Source organism: Phoxinus phoxinus (assembly GCF_949152265.1).
Source record: "Phoxinus phoxinus genome assembly, chromosome: 13".
In the NCBI taxonomy this organism is placed as follows: domain Eukaryota; kingdom Metazoa; phylum Chordata; class Actinopteri; order Cypriniformes; family Leuciscidae; genus Phoxinus; species Phoxinus phoxinus.
In genome coordinates, this window is record NC_136888.1 from 14,748,134 (window position 1) to 14,762,709 (window position 14,576).

The 14,576-nt window shown below is 35.2% G+C and overlaps 1 protein-coding gene and 1 long non-coding RNA gene across 51 annotated transcripts in view; one reads left to right on the top strand and one right to left on the bottom strand.

The window, feature by feature from the left end:
• Positions 1-14,537, bottom strand: part of LOC307008820 (uncharacterized protein) — a 48,086-nt gene extending 33,549 nt beyond the window's left edge. For 44 of the 50 annotated variants that reach the window (XM_079632000.1, XM_079632040.1, XM_079632038.1 and 41 more), the window contains exons 1-22: positions 14,189-14,537; positions 12,750-12,950; positions 12,555-12,659; positions 11,610-11,705; positions 11,388-11,492; positions 11,099-11,215; positions 10,821-10,925; positions 10,497-10,607; positions 9,380-9,499; positions 9,172-9,291; positions 9,053-9,082; positions 8,724-8,750; positions 3,929-3,994; positions 3,643-3,810; positions 3,355-3,438; positions 2,812-2,844; positions 2,696-2,728; positions 2,462-2,509; positions 2,327-2,374; positions 674-724; positions 548-595; positions 315-362 (exon numbers count right to left, since the gene is read on the bottom strand). In XM_079632000.1, the coding sequence (XP_079488126.1) occupies positions 315-362; positions 548-595; positions 674-724; positions 2,327-2,374; positions 2,462-2,509; positions 2,696-2,728; positions 2,812-2,844; positions 3,355-3,438; positions 3,643-3,810; positions 3,929-3,994; positions 8,724-8,750; positions 9,053-9,082; positions 9,172-9,291; positions 9,380-9,499; positions 10,497-10,607; positions 10,821-10,925; positions 11,099-11,215; positions 11,388-11,492; positions 11,610-11,705; positions 12,555-12,659; positions 12,750-12,950; positions 14,189-14,207 (1,783 nt within the window). In that variant the 5' untranslated portion in view covers positions 14,208-14,537. The remainder of the gene's footprint in view (positions 1-314; positions 363-547; positions 596-673; positions 725-2,326; positions 2,375-2,461; positions 2,510-2,695; positions 2,729-2,811; positions 2,845-3,354; positions 3,439-3,642; positions 3,811-3,928; positions 3,995-8,723; positions 8,751-9,052; positions 9,083-9,171; positions 9,292-9,379; positions 9,500-10,496; positions 10,608-10,820; positions 10,926-11,098; positions 11,216-11,387; positions 11,493-11,609; positions 11,706-12,554; positions 12,660-12,749; positions 12,951-14,188) is intronic. The other 6 variants (XM_079632031.1, XM_079632019.1, XM_079632014.1 and 3 more) reach the window with 3 other exon arrangements.
• Positions 6,472-6,798, top strand: LOC307008821. The gene is made up of 3 exons (XR_013799908.1): positions 6,472-6,565; positions 6,614-6,671; positions 6,714-6,798. It is a non-coding gene; the product is annotated as an uncharacterized lncRNA (long non-coding RNA).
• Positions 14,538-14,576: the final 39 nt, after the last annotated feature.

Sequence of the window (14,576 nt, forward strand, 5' to 3'; positions counted from 1 at the left end):
ACTGATGTCAGAGCAAGCAATCATCAACATACCATCAATACACAGAACTATAACAGTGGTTGCTTAAAGCAATAGTTCCCCTAAAAATGAACATTTAATCATCATACAGTCCTATATTATTTTCTTTATTTGTTGAAACACAAAATGCAGAATGCCAAAGCTAATCTTTCTGACATATTGAAAAAAAAAATACCATAAAAGAATCATAAATGAATACCAAAAAACTCATTCTGGGTTAATGATTCCATGAAGTCCATTTGTAATAGTTTATCACTATAATCTAAAAGACGTGAATACTTCAGACTGGAAAATACCTTTCTTTCCAGGATGTGGTTTAGGTTTCTCCTTCACAACTTCATCCTCTTCAAAAGACAAAAACAAAAGTGTCAAATAATTACGTTATTAAGCTTACAGCAAAAAAAAAACAGTCAGTTTTCTAAACTGAACACTGACATCACTGCAGCATTGTTACTTCTGAACAAAAGAAAGTATATAAAATTGTAATAGCTGTTTTCATACAATAGACATTAGATGTGCATTGTGGTACCTTTCTTTGAATGAGAAGTTTTGGCCTTTTCTTTTGTGACTTTAGTCTCTGCAAATGAGTGCAGAACAATTAAGAGGACTTAAATTATAGCAAATATGAAAACTAGAATATGGATGTGAATCATACTTTTCTTTACAGGGGCTGCTTCATCCTTTTCTTTGGAAACAACAACAACCTCTGAAATGGAGATAAAAGATTTTTTAAAAATGCAATTAAGTGACATAGAGGTTTGCGGGCATTTGTTTATGCACAGCTCCCGTCAAAGGTCCCGCCACAACATTTCAGTCGGGTTGAGGTCTGGACTTTGACTGGGCCAGTGCAACACCTTGATTATTTTCTTGTTCAGTTCCATTCTGCTGTAGATTTGCTGGTGTTCTTAGGATCATTGTCCTGTTGCATGACCCAATTTCGGCCAAGCTGTAGCTCTAGGACAGATGGCCTCACATTTTACTTCAGAATACTTTGGTATACAGGAGTTCATGTCGACCCAATGACTGTAAGGTATCCAGGCCCTGTGACTGCAAAACAAGCCCAAATCATCACCCCTCCATCAGCGTGATGGACAGTTGGTATGAGGTGTTTGTGCTGATATACTGTGTTTAGTTTGTCGCCTAACTTGGCAATGTGCATTATGACCAAACATCTCCACTTTTTGATCTCGTCTGTCCAAACGACATTGTTCCAGAAGTCTTTAGGTTTGTTCAGATGCAACTTTGCAAACCTAAGCAGTGCTGCCATGTTCTTTTTAGAGAGAAGCAGCGTTTTCCTGGCAACCCTTTCCAAACATGCAATACTTGTCCCATCTTTTCTAAATGTACTGCCATGAACTTCAACATCTAACATGTTAACTGACATCTGTCTGAGATGTAGCTCTTGGGTTTTTTGCAGTTTCTCTAACCATTGCACGGTCTGACCTTGGCGTGAATTTGCTGGGACGTCCACTCCTGGGAAGACTGGCAACTGTCTTCAATGTTTTCCACTTGTGAATAATCTTCCCTACTCTAGAATGATGGATATCTAGAAATGGCCTTATAACCCTTCTCAGATTGATGGCAGCAACATTTGCTTCTCTAAGATAATTTCTGATGTCTTTCCTCCTTGGCATTGTGTTAACACACATCTGAATGCTCCAGATCAGCCAACTGCCAAAACCTCTGCTTTTAGAGTTGGTCACGCTAGCTGATGATCAATTAATCAAAGACATTTGATTAGCAGCGCCTGATTGCTACTTACCCTCTTTATTCCTATGGAAGCAGTAAGGAGGGTGTACTTAGTTTGTCACCCATGGCTTCTCCATTTTGGCCAAGTTTTTGTTAAATAAACCATGACATGGTGTAACATGTCATGTGCTGTTGTCCATCTGAGGTTGTATTTACCTAATTTTAAGACCTGCTAAAAACCAGATGATTTTTTATCTGATGTCCTGATACATAAAACCATAGAATTCAAAAGGGTGTCCTTTCTTTTACGCACGACTGTATATGGAGTTGTATTAGACAATATTATATATATATAGACAGGAACTAAGATACATTTAATCAGGATTCTCAGATGAATAGAAAGTTCAAAAGAACAGAAATAATTTGAAAATAGAATTTTGGGTAAAATTATTTAGTTACTTTTGATCAATTTAATGTGTCCCTGCTGAATAAAAGTATTAATTTATTTCTTTTTTTAAACTTACTGAACCCAAACTGTACAATGGTAGTGTGCTGTGCATAATGTACTTCAATTATGAAATTGCTTTATGTGTGTTTAGTAAAGCATACAACACAATACCTTTCTTAGATGGTGCTGGTTTGGTCTCTTTTTTGGCCACTTCAGCTTCTGTAAATAAACATTTACATTTATTTCCTGTTAATTTAAATTCAACCAAACAGAAAATCACTTACCACACAAGTTACATGTACACACCTTTCTTTACAGGGACTGCTTTGGTTTTGTCCTTAGCAATCTCAACATCTATGATACAATAGATATTAATGCAGTTGTGGATGAACTGACTGTTATAGACATACACATAAAACACATCCCAGAACTGCAAAGATCTCTCAACCACTAGAACTGAGCCTTCAGGTCACCCCCTGGTTACTGTCTGTTAGTACCTGCTATGGAAATACTATAACTGATGCTTTGAATCTTTTTTACCTTTGGCTTTGGCCATCTTCTTAGTAACATCATCTGAAAAACAACATTTTAGGGTATGAGAGAAACAGCGGATTGATTGTGTTGTGTTGAAAATAATCACAGAATGCTTTGGATACCTTTCTTAGCTGGTTTAACCTTTTTCTCAGGCCCTGTGCAGATGAAATTGTACACATTACGTAGAATTTTGTAATATTACATTTTGTAAATTTTTCAAAAATTCACACTAAACCAACAGATGCTAACCAACGGCAACAGACACTTCGTTGGGTTTTTTTTTTCGGACCAGTGTGTTTACCCCTATCGCCGTCTGTTGCCGTTGGTCGGCCGATTGAACATGTTGAATCAGCGTTTGTTGGGTCTTGGAACTTCTGAGAAGTGACAAACTGTAATTTGCTGATTGTCCGTGTCAGCGTTTGTCTGTGCAGTGTGAATTGGCCTTAAATGTGACATTAAATGATCATGACACTCCATATAAAAACTACTGCAGCAATACATCCTCTAATTATAAAAAAAGGATCAAATATTGGCAATATCCTAATGGGCTATAGCTGCAATATATAGTTTTTTTTTATTTTCAACGTTACATTAACCCTCAGACAATGTAATGAAGAAAGAGACCTTTGTTTATCTATTCTACTGGTGTTAGTAAATTTATGTACCCGATTTTTTCTTTTTTAGAAGGGGTTCCTCATCCACTTTAGTCACCTTGACCTTTTTGTCAAGTTTTTTCTTGATGTCCTTTTCTAGAACACATAATATACATAGTACATCATCTTTTGAACAGGTGCAGGGTTTAACATTTAATCTATAAAAAAAAGATAGCAACTCTATTGGAGTACACCTTGATCATAGCAGAATCTAGACTTTGTGTACAATCTAGATGTGGATGTTGAGCTTTTTACATGAGAAGTGAAATGGATAAGTTAAATATGTCTTATCAGTCTTACCTGTTGGTTCTTGAGTCTTGTCCACTTTGGATTTTTGTTTTCTTTTAATCTTTTCTATCTCCTTTTTGTCATGTTCTTTTTCTTTTTTCCTGACATTTTCTACTGTTCTGTTTATTTGTTGTAGTGTTATCTCTTCCTCTTCACCTTCACCCTTCTTTTCCCTCAAATCTGGAATTAAAGAGAAAAGATCATGCGTCATATTTCTCTCATAATTTGCAGTTTTCATTCTGCACAAGCACTTTATTTGATGGTGTGCAAGCACTAAAGAAAACAACAAACCATTCACCTTGAATGATTTTGTATATCTCCTCTCTAGCTTTTTTCTCTTTGGCTTCTTTCACTTGTTCAAGAACTGAAATTACGAGTAAATGTTAAATGAGAGTTACATGTTTTTTACATTCATATGATTAATGAACAATGAGAATTAGTGCATGAATTAGTGCACTGTAAGTGTGTCAACATTAATAGTACTTGTCAGCAGCAAAGTGGTTGTCAGCCATGTTATTGCGTTAGATGGCTAAATGAAATGAATAATGTATAATGGATGAGTTAAATCATTAATTCTCTTAATATAACCATTAGGTAAGCAAAATAAATGGCTTTGCATTAATTATATGCAGTTTTTTTTGTTATAGTTGCATTTTTGTGCTTTAATCTACTTTAATACAAAAATATGTTCTACACAATACTTAATAAACAAGACTGTAATTCTTTACAAATCAGTGCACATTTTTTTGTATGGTTTTCATTTTTCCTAATAATTTGATCTATCTATCTATCTATCTATCTATCTATCTATCTATCTATCTATCTATCTATCTATCTATACATCTATCTATCTATCTATCTATCTATCTATCTATACATCTATCTATCTATCTATCTATCTATACATCTATCTATCTATCTATACATCTATCTATCTATCTATCTATCTATCTATCTATCTATCTATCTATCTATCTATCTATCTATCTATCTATCTATCTATCTATCCATCTATCTATCTATCTATCTATCTATCTATCTATCTATCTATCTATCTATCTATCTATCTATCTATCTATCTATCTATCTATCTATCTATCTATACATCTATCTATCTATCTATCTATACATCTACCATGTACAACAATGGAGCCTGTTGGTGAATCCTCCAGCAGCTTTGCTCCTCTTTTAAGTCTTTCCAGAAACAGAGGTGAATTAAAAGCAACAGTGAATGCAATTTCATCTTCATCCATCAATTTGGTGTTCTTCTCAGTCAAAATTGTAAGATACTAGAGATAACACAGTGTTTTTCAGAATATATGCAATATCAAAGTCGAGAGAGTGCTATTGCACTGCAAAATACAGACATATACTTTCCAACTGTTGTGTTCAAGAAAAAAATAAGTTAATATAGAGTACAGTCATTTATATTTTTAGATGCATTATGCAAACCTGTAATTTGTATGGCCAACAAAAATAGTTTAGTTTCAATTATGTGAACCATAGAATTCAAACAATAATTTAAACACTGCTTGGCCAGTCCAAATATTGGACCAGAACTATTGTAAATTTGGTGCTTTTGCATCATTTGTATGATGACAGAATTTTAATTTCTGGGTGAACTAGCCTATCCCTTTAAATATCACGTTATTTATACAACTGCAGTTAATACATTATTTTAGGGTGCAGTTATAAGAGGAATAGGAAAGCATATTTATAAATAAGTTAGGATATTTTATTTTTAAAATGATTAAACCAGCTAACAATGATTTTTAAACAAACAAAATAATAATAATGAACATCCTGTTTATTTTAGTGATTAATTTTCCCATGGTAAGTGATTTTTAAGGTCATCTATTGAGATATTGGTTGCCACCTATCAACTATCACTTTTTCCTATTTGTTAATTATACAAAAACTGTTCGATACCTTTCTCAGACTCTTCATGAAGATCCTTGTGTGCTTCTTGGTCGTCTGTTGCAATGGAATGACTTTCCGATTTTTTTCTTCTGCTCAGGCCTCTTTTTACGACATCTCTCTTCCTGTCGTTGTTATTGTTATTTTCATCATCTCTGTCAGTGACATTGTGCTGGACAGTAAGAAGGACAATCTCCTCTTCGTCATCATGGTCATCTTCACCATCAGTGATAGTTTGATCAGACTCTTCCATCTCCTCCTTTAAAACCTCAACCTCATCTTCATCTACCTCATTCTCCAGGTCCTTTGTACTCTTTTCAGCATCCTCCTCTTTGGCTTCCACTTCTAAACCAACCTTACTGTTGACTTTGTCATGATCGTCAAGTTCTGCCGTTTCCTCCTTTTCCTTCAAACTTATGGTATCTGGAGTAGCTTCAGCCAATTCAGGTGGCTGATCTTCTTCTTTTCCATCTGTGATAATGATTATTTCTTCAACTATTTCAGGTTCTTCTTCCTCATCTATGACATCAGAAGTGTCTTTAACCATTTCAGATTCTTCACACTCTTCTTTAACACTGGGGACATCATAAACGTGCTTGTCATCTGTATTATCTGATTCAATTTTGTTTATAACATCGGAACAATCTTCTGCTGTTTTGATTGCTGGTTCTTTAGTTGTTTCTTTCTCCTTTGTAACTGCATTATCTGAGGAATCATCAATGTCTTCTGTCACATTTGTAGCATCAGAGGTTATTTCAGTTGATTCATCCTCTGCAAAATCAGAGATATCTTCAACCTTTTCAGTTGCTGTTTCCTCATCTATGACATCTAGGATATCAGAAGGTTCCACCTCTGTAACATCTCCAATATCTTCAACCATTTCAGTAACTTCTTCCTCCTCTGTAACAACATCTGAGGTCTCGTCAAGGTCTTTCACATCTGTGGTATCGTCAAGGTCAAGGTCTTTCACATCTGTAACATCTGAGGTCTCGTCAAGGTCTTTCACATCTGTGGTATCGTCAAGGTCAAGGTCTTTCACATCTGTAACATCTGTGGTATCGTCAAGGTCAAGGTCTTTCACATTTGTAACATCTGAGGTCTCGTCAAGATCTTTCACATCTGTGGTATCGTCAAGGTCAAGGTCTTTCACATCTGTAACATCTGAGGTATCGTCAAGGTCAAGGTCTTTCACATCTGTGGTATCGTCAAGGTCAAGGTCTTTCACATCTGTAACATCTGAGGTATCGTCAAGGTCTTTCACATCTAAAGCATTAAAGGTCATTTCAGTTGATTCATCCTCTGCGAAATCAGAGATATCTTTCATCTTTTCAGTTGCTGTTTCCTCATCGATGACATCTGGCACATCAGAAGGTTCCACCTCAGTAACATCTCCAATATCTTCAACCATTTCAGTAACTTCTTCCTCCTCTGTAACAACATCTGAAATATTGTCACTGTCCTTCACATCTAAAGCATCAGAGGTCATTTCAGTTGATTCATCCTCTGCAAAATCAGAGATATCTTTCATCTTTTCAGTTGCTGTTTCCTCATCTATGACATCTGGCACATCAGACGGTTCCACCTCTGTAACATCTCCAATATCTTCAACCATTTCAGTAACTTCTTCCTCCTCTGTAACAACATCTGAAATATCGTCACTGTCTAAAGCATCAGAGGTCATTTTGGTTGATTCATCCGCAGCAAAACCAGAAATATCTTCAATCTTTTCCGATTGTATTTCCTCATCTATAACTTCTGGTATATAAGAAGGTTTCTCGTCTATAACATCTGCAGTCTCTTCAACTGTTCCAGTAGTTTTTCCCTCCTCCGTAGCGTCTTCAGCTGTGATATCAGTGTGGTCCTCAGACGTTTCTTCCTCCTCAGTAACGTCCAGGATAGCTTGAGCTTTTTCAGTTTTATCTTCAGCAGCTTCCACCTCACCATGTTCCTCCTCAACCTCTTCTATTTCCTGTTTAGTGCTGTCTGTCTCCTTCACTGTGGATCTCATAGCAATGTAGGCAGCATAGGTAGGGTCCTGTTTTCTGCCTAGTATTTCTGCAACTGTTTCATGAAGTCATTTTTCAATTCAGGTTTATGACAGAATTGAGCTCAATTTGCAGATAAAAACACATTTAGCAATTTACGGACGAGACATTACAGTTTGTTCTGATTGGAAATTTGGTTACACTCATTACATCACAATGATGACCGTGACAGTATGCACATGTTGCACCCTGACAAAAAACTTCAGTTGAACCATTTTTAACCCTTTCTTCAAAACTCAATACTTATATTTTGTGACTCTTTTTAACATTTAGATGTATGCGATTTTAGACGCTTTAATTGAACGTGACTTGCATTGCATTGAAGGTATAAATTTTTTCAGTTCAGGAGTTCAGCGGAGCGACTCCAAATTAAAATGATTTTTCTTTCCACAACCTCAGCTTAAAATCTCAGGGCATTAATATTGTGAGTGTCACAATATTCTTGCAACATGTCCCATACCTGTGGTGGTAAGAACTCCTACATGCTTTATGTTTGTGAATATCAACTGACGAATGTATCACAGAAGGTTAGACGTCGCACTACACCGCACGAAGGGGGCGGGAAATCAAACAGCAAGAAATGCATTTGACATAAAACTTTTTATTTTTGTATTTGGTAAATATGTCATGCACCTTCTTTTAAAACATTCTCGAGAAAGTAAATGCAAGCACTTTTACATAATATAAAGTACATAATATGAAGTACTGTGTGAGAGAGAGTGCAGGACATTAACATTCACACTATAGTACAGACAGAAAATATAAATTACAATCATCCCTGTATGCAGTCATGCAGGACCATTTCATGCGCCATATTACATAACCTATAACACCGTTTTCTAAATGCTCTAATTAATGGGCGTAAACGTGGTAAGACACAACAAAACTCGGCATAAAGATGAATGTATATGGGATGACGACGAGTCAGGAAACTATATCATTTTAGTCAATTCAAGATCTTGCATATGTTACATAAAAAACACCTTTTCACATGCTCTCGTTTCCAAGTTAAAAGTCCTGTTTATTAAGTTTTTCAATGCTGTTTTAGTAGTGATCAGGTTTGAGTACTAAAGTTAGTTTTGGTGTTAATCTATAGCTTTTATGTAAATGAAAGAATGTGCAGTTACTAACCTTTTGCCATAGGTGGCAGAAATTCTCCTGGAGAAGATTTAGGAACATTGTTTGTTTAAAAATAAAAAAGTGTGTATATATATATATATATATATATATATATATATATATATATATATATATATATATATATATATATATATATATATATATATATATATATAATTGTTTTTTTTTTTTAAACAGTAAGTCTTCTGGGAACTCACCCATTGTCAAAGCAAAGAAACATTGTAATGCAACATGCAACTTTATGTTTCAACAGAACAGATGGCAATAAATAGGCCGAAGTTTCATAGTGCGGCAACAAGTAAATTAATACTGACACAAACCTTTTCGTCTTATTACTTGTGGTGTTTCATCTGAAACAGAGAACAATAGGGATATTTAAAGACAATTTTATTTTTTAGATACAAGCATAGAATTGTGATATACTTAATAATATGGATACCTTTGTCTTCCATGAGCATGTTTGATAGGTAGGCCAGCAACATATCCCTTCTGTCAGTAAACTCCTCAACAGTGTCTGTGACAACTTTCATGGGATCAAAGCTAATGTCAGAAATACCAGCTGGGGAAAAGACATAATATAACACAAATTAAAATTGTGTTGGCAAAAAAGACAGATTAAATGTTTTGAGAGGATAAATGAACAATACCTTCGTCCCCTGCAAAGAGACTGGAGAGGTAATTAGAGACAGTGTTCTTTACGTCTGTGGCCTCCTCTACAACAATTTCAGCCAGTTCCGTGGGATCAGTGCTCATTTTGGGAAACCAAGCTGAAATATTGACAAGGTGCATTTATTTGATCTTTTATTTATATATATATATATATATATTAGGGCTGTCAAAAGATTAATCACGATTAATCGCATTCAAAATAAAAGTTTGTGTTTACATAATATATGTGTGTGTACTGTGTATAATTATTATGTATATATAAATACACACACATTCATGTATATATTTAAGAAATATTTGCATTTATATACTGTATATACATTTATATTATATATAAATATTTTATATATAAATATAAAAAAAACTTAAATATATACATGCTTGTGTGTGTATTTATATATACATAATAATTATACATAGTACACACACATATATTATGTAAACACAAACTTTTATTTTGAATGCGATTAATCGCGATTCATCTTTTGACAGCCCTAATATATATATATATATATATATATATACACAAACACACACACACACTGCCGTTCAAAAGTTTGAGGTCCGAAGGAGTTTTTAAAGAAGTCTCTTATGCTCACCAAAAGGGGTCATCGGATGCAAAATTCACTTTTATATGGTGTTTGCATATAATTAATAATAATAATAATTTGTTACGTTTATATAGCGCTTTTTCTGAGACCTCAAAGCGCTTTACATAGAAGGGGGGGAATCTCCTCAACCACCACCAATGTGCAGCATCCACTTGGATGATGCGACAGCAGCCATATTGCGCCAGTACAAACTTTACATGAAGACCCTAAAGAATCATACCAACTTGTGGAAAATGGGCATCCGATGACCCCTTTAAAATGTAATTTATTTCTGTGAATTTTCAGCATCATTACTCAAGTCTTCAGTGTCACGTCATCATTCAGAAATCATTACAATATGCAGATTTGGTGCTCAAGAAACATTTCTTATCACAGTTGAAAACATTTGTGAAGCTTATGCAAATAAAACAATATCTTACTGATCACAAACTTTTAAACAGTAGAGTAATTATATCACTAAATGTCTAAACTAATGTGAGAATACCTTCAAGGTTTCCGAATATGGTTGAAAAAATGGTCCTGATCCAACTTAAAACTTGCAGAACTGCTTCACTCGCCATGTCTGTTGGATAAATGATCACTACATCCAGGACGTCTATGCAGCATGGAAAGCATTAAACAGAAATTAGTGACTCTGGCATGAGCAGCTGAAATCATGGTTCATTGAAACGCTCAAATATGACTAATCATTTCTTTATGGATGGAATCAGTGGCAATTTCAAATGTTGATTGAAACATGTACTGAGTTAGAGCACATCATGAGGTTTTGATTGCATGTCACCCCTCAGAACAACAACAATGTAGGTACCTTCAAAAAAGTGGAATAAGTAGCCCACTGGGGATCTGATCCATTCTGTAACCTCATCCAATACAGTGCCACCAAGTTTCACTGTTTCAGTGATGCCTGTATCCCCTGATAATAATAAAAAAAGTCAGAAAATAAACAATCTGACCAAATGCAGAGGATCAGTGCTTATTTTGGGAATTCACACGGTGACAAGATGCACCTTATAGATGATATAGATATTATGAGTGTATAGGCTATATAAAATTATGAGAAGAATCAATGTTGGTCCTTTGCGGTACCTTCAGTGCCCCCGAACATGGTTGAAAGATACTGTGTAATGGTCTTGATCCCACTTAAAATTTGCACAACAGCTCGACTGACCATATCCACTGGAGCAAGCAATATATTCAGGATGTCTATGCAGAAAGCATTAAACAGACAATGAATGGTGCATCTGGCATGCTCAAATATACCTAATAATTTATTTTTTACCATGTTCTTGAGTTGTTGTACACGAGTCTCTGATTGCATGTCAGCTTCAAAAACAACAACGGACACATATTTCTGCATGATCAGTAATGCAAGTACCTTCAAATAAGTGGAATAAGTAGTCCACTGGCGATCTGATCCATTCTGTAACCTCATCCAATACAGTGCCACTATATTTCACTGTTTCAGTGATTACTGTATCTCCTGTAAGGAAAACAACATATTAAATATAGCCTAATATAATAAGCCTATGCTAAATAAATTGTGTTTTAAACTGCTTATGAATATTTTTTAAGGACATAAATGAATATATTTACATACCATCGGCACTAAATATTCCTGTCAGATAAGAAATGGATGAATCAGCAGCTAAATTAATAGCTTTCATCGGATTGAATATTATTTCTGTGATGTACTCTGTATTCCAAATACAAGAGAAGAGAGAATGGCATAAAAAAAAAAACTATTAAAAAAATCAACAAATAATATATATAGGGATAGGCCTATAGAAAGAAAGAGAGAGAGAGAGAGAGAGAGAGAGAGAGAGAGAGAGAGAGAGAGAGAGAGAGAGAGAGAGAGCGCGCAAACGCAAAGAATGGCTTAGTCAAACATGAAAATACTGTCATTATTTAGGCTACTCACCGCATGTCTTCGAAACAAGATTTTATTCTTCCACAAAGCAAGTTTACTCGTTTGCATGCAATTACAATGAAATTGGCTTTCAAACAAGCATCGTAAAAGTGTCAAAAAGTGGTCTGTATGACTCCCGCGCTATATTTCAAGCCAAATTATATTTTTGTGTGAGGAAGAGATCAAAATCAAAGTCATTATTTTCTGGCTTCCGCCTCATTTCGCTCTCATTCATTGGCGCGTTCACGTGACAAGGCCCAAGGCCGCTTCAAGAATGAATCATTCTTTTGAGTTGAATATTTGTTTAGCGAATCGGTTGAAACGGTCTGAATCGTTCGCGAATCGATTGATCTGATGCTCGTGTTAAAGATTAGTTATGTAAATGTAAATAATGACGGTCTGTTTCCCACACAAAGCTACTGTATACCTTTAGAATACTTTAAATATAGCACGCTATAGTCATTTAGACTACTTGTATGATGAGCTTTAATTGTTTTTGAGGACTGAAAGCTTTAGCCATTGTAATTACACTGAAAGGAATAGGCTAAACTATTCCATCAGTAACAAATAACCAAATTTAAAAATCTGCAAATTATAGCTACTAAAAGAAACTAGTTGTGCACTATGAAATCATACCATGGGCATCATTAAACACATCATTCATGTGGTATATCTTGTTTTCAATGCTTTCAATGGCCTTGTTCACTGCTAACACTGGATCAGAGCCAAAATCCTGGATGCCTAGAGGAAAACAATTTAGAGTGAAGCCAACAAATCAAATATCAGCACAAGTGAATAAAATAGGAACTGTGAAAATTATTTAAAACTCACTTGCAATCTGATCGTCACTGACAAAGTCGAACATGACAACACCTGCTATTGACCAAGAGGTCAGAAGTGTGAGGATGACAACCCATTGTGCCGGGCGATTCATAATTCGTAAAACTCCATGGCTCCGGGCCGTAAGAGTGGCTGGATGCACTGCCCTAGCCGGAGCATCTACAGCAGTGGGAGGGATGGACTTCACTGGACCTGGAGTCACATGCATTAATTTTACACATAGTCTATACCGGTCTAATAGCAAACGTTGGAAATGCTTGCTCCTGAATGTCACACAGGAGAAAATGTTACCCATAGGTTGCTTGCTACATGCCTATGGTATTAATCTATTCTATTGACTATGTCTACATATTTTTTCATGTCTATAAATGCAGAACCATAATGACAAACTGAAATTTGTTGCAGCTGTTCTCCTACGTTAAGTGCAGTCTAGACACTTCTCCATCTTGTGTTATTTTCTCTCTGCTGCTTGAGTTTAATGACATCATGAACTAAACAAAGAAACTATCTAACCAAAAGTCTTAATATTGTAATTGTCATTGCAAATATCAACCATGTTTGCCGATTCACCAAAATATGACACACTAAGTTCAAAAGTTTGGGGTCAGTGTGATTTTTGAAAGGAGTCTTTACGCTCACCAATTAATTAATTGTTATCAAAAATACAATAAAATCAGTAATATTGTGATATATTATTAAATGACTGTTTTTTCAGCATCATGATCCAGACCTTAGTGTCACATGATCCTTCAGAAATCATGCTAATATGCTGATTTTCTGCCCAAGAAACATTTCGTATTATTATCAATTTTGCAAACAGTTGTGCTGCTTAATATTTTTGAGGAATCATGTTTTGAATGTTTTTTTTTTTTTTTTTAGAATTTCTTTGATAAAATAGAAAGTTTGAAAGAACAGCATTTATTTGAAATATAAATCTTTTATGGTATTAAATTGTCACTTTTGATCAATTTAAAGAATCCTTGCTGAATAAATGGTATTAATTTCTTTAAAAAAAGATATCTATAAATATAAAACCTTTGAATGGTGGTGAATGTGTGTTCGTTTAAGCATTGCTCTGCATGAAACCTATTTTTTGAATCACCAATAAAGTTCATAAATCTATAAATCTACACACTTCAAAGGATATGGATAAATGTGAGTTAATTATAGACTTCTCTTCTCTGTATTAGTCTTGAAAATGTTCTGGCTATATACATGTTATGAGTACAGCATATTTGTTTCAACAGATTAAATCAAAACATTAAGATCAACTGAGCTGTTAGTTCAGTTTTATATCATCACAACAGCATTTATTGTGGTTCAGTGTTTTATTATTCCATGTTTTAGTATTCTGAAATATGTATTTTTGTGTATTTTTAAGCTCTGCCTGTCATTCTAATGCAAGAGATCATGAGTAAAACCTGCAGTACCTTTAGTTGCCTGAGCCATGGTGTATTTCTGGTGGTTCTTCGGCTGAATGTCCTTTGATTTTGCTTGTGTAATCTTATTTTGCCGGTTTCACCCAGTTGATGTTAAATCCAACTCATTAAATGATGTTCCTCTTTGTCGTCCCCATCCAATCCAGGGGTGAAACCTCACAATCTTGTGAGAAAAGTGGGATGAGGGCTTTCAAAGTGCCGGATTTGGGATCGTGGCTGTGGGAGAATGGGATGTTAGGTAAGGGACATAAACAGGGGAGTTCAGGCTCAGGCAGCAAATAGGTGCTGGTAATTTAGCCCGTGTTATTGGTGCCTCACATGGGTGTGGGACGGGAAAAGTGCTGGGGTGCTTCAAGGTAACCTTATCCATTGCAAGCCT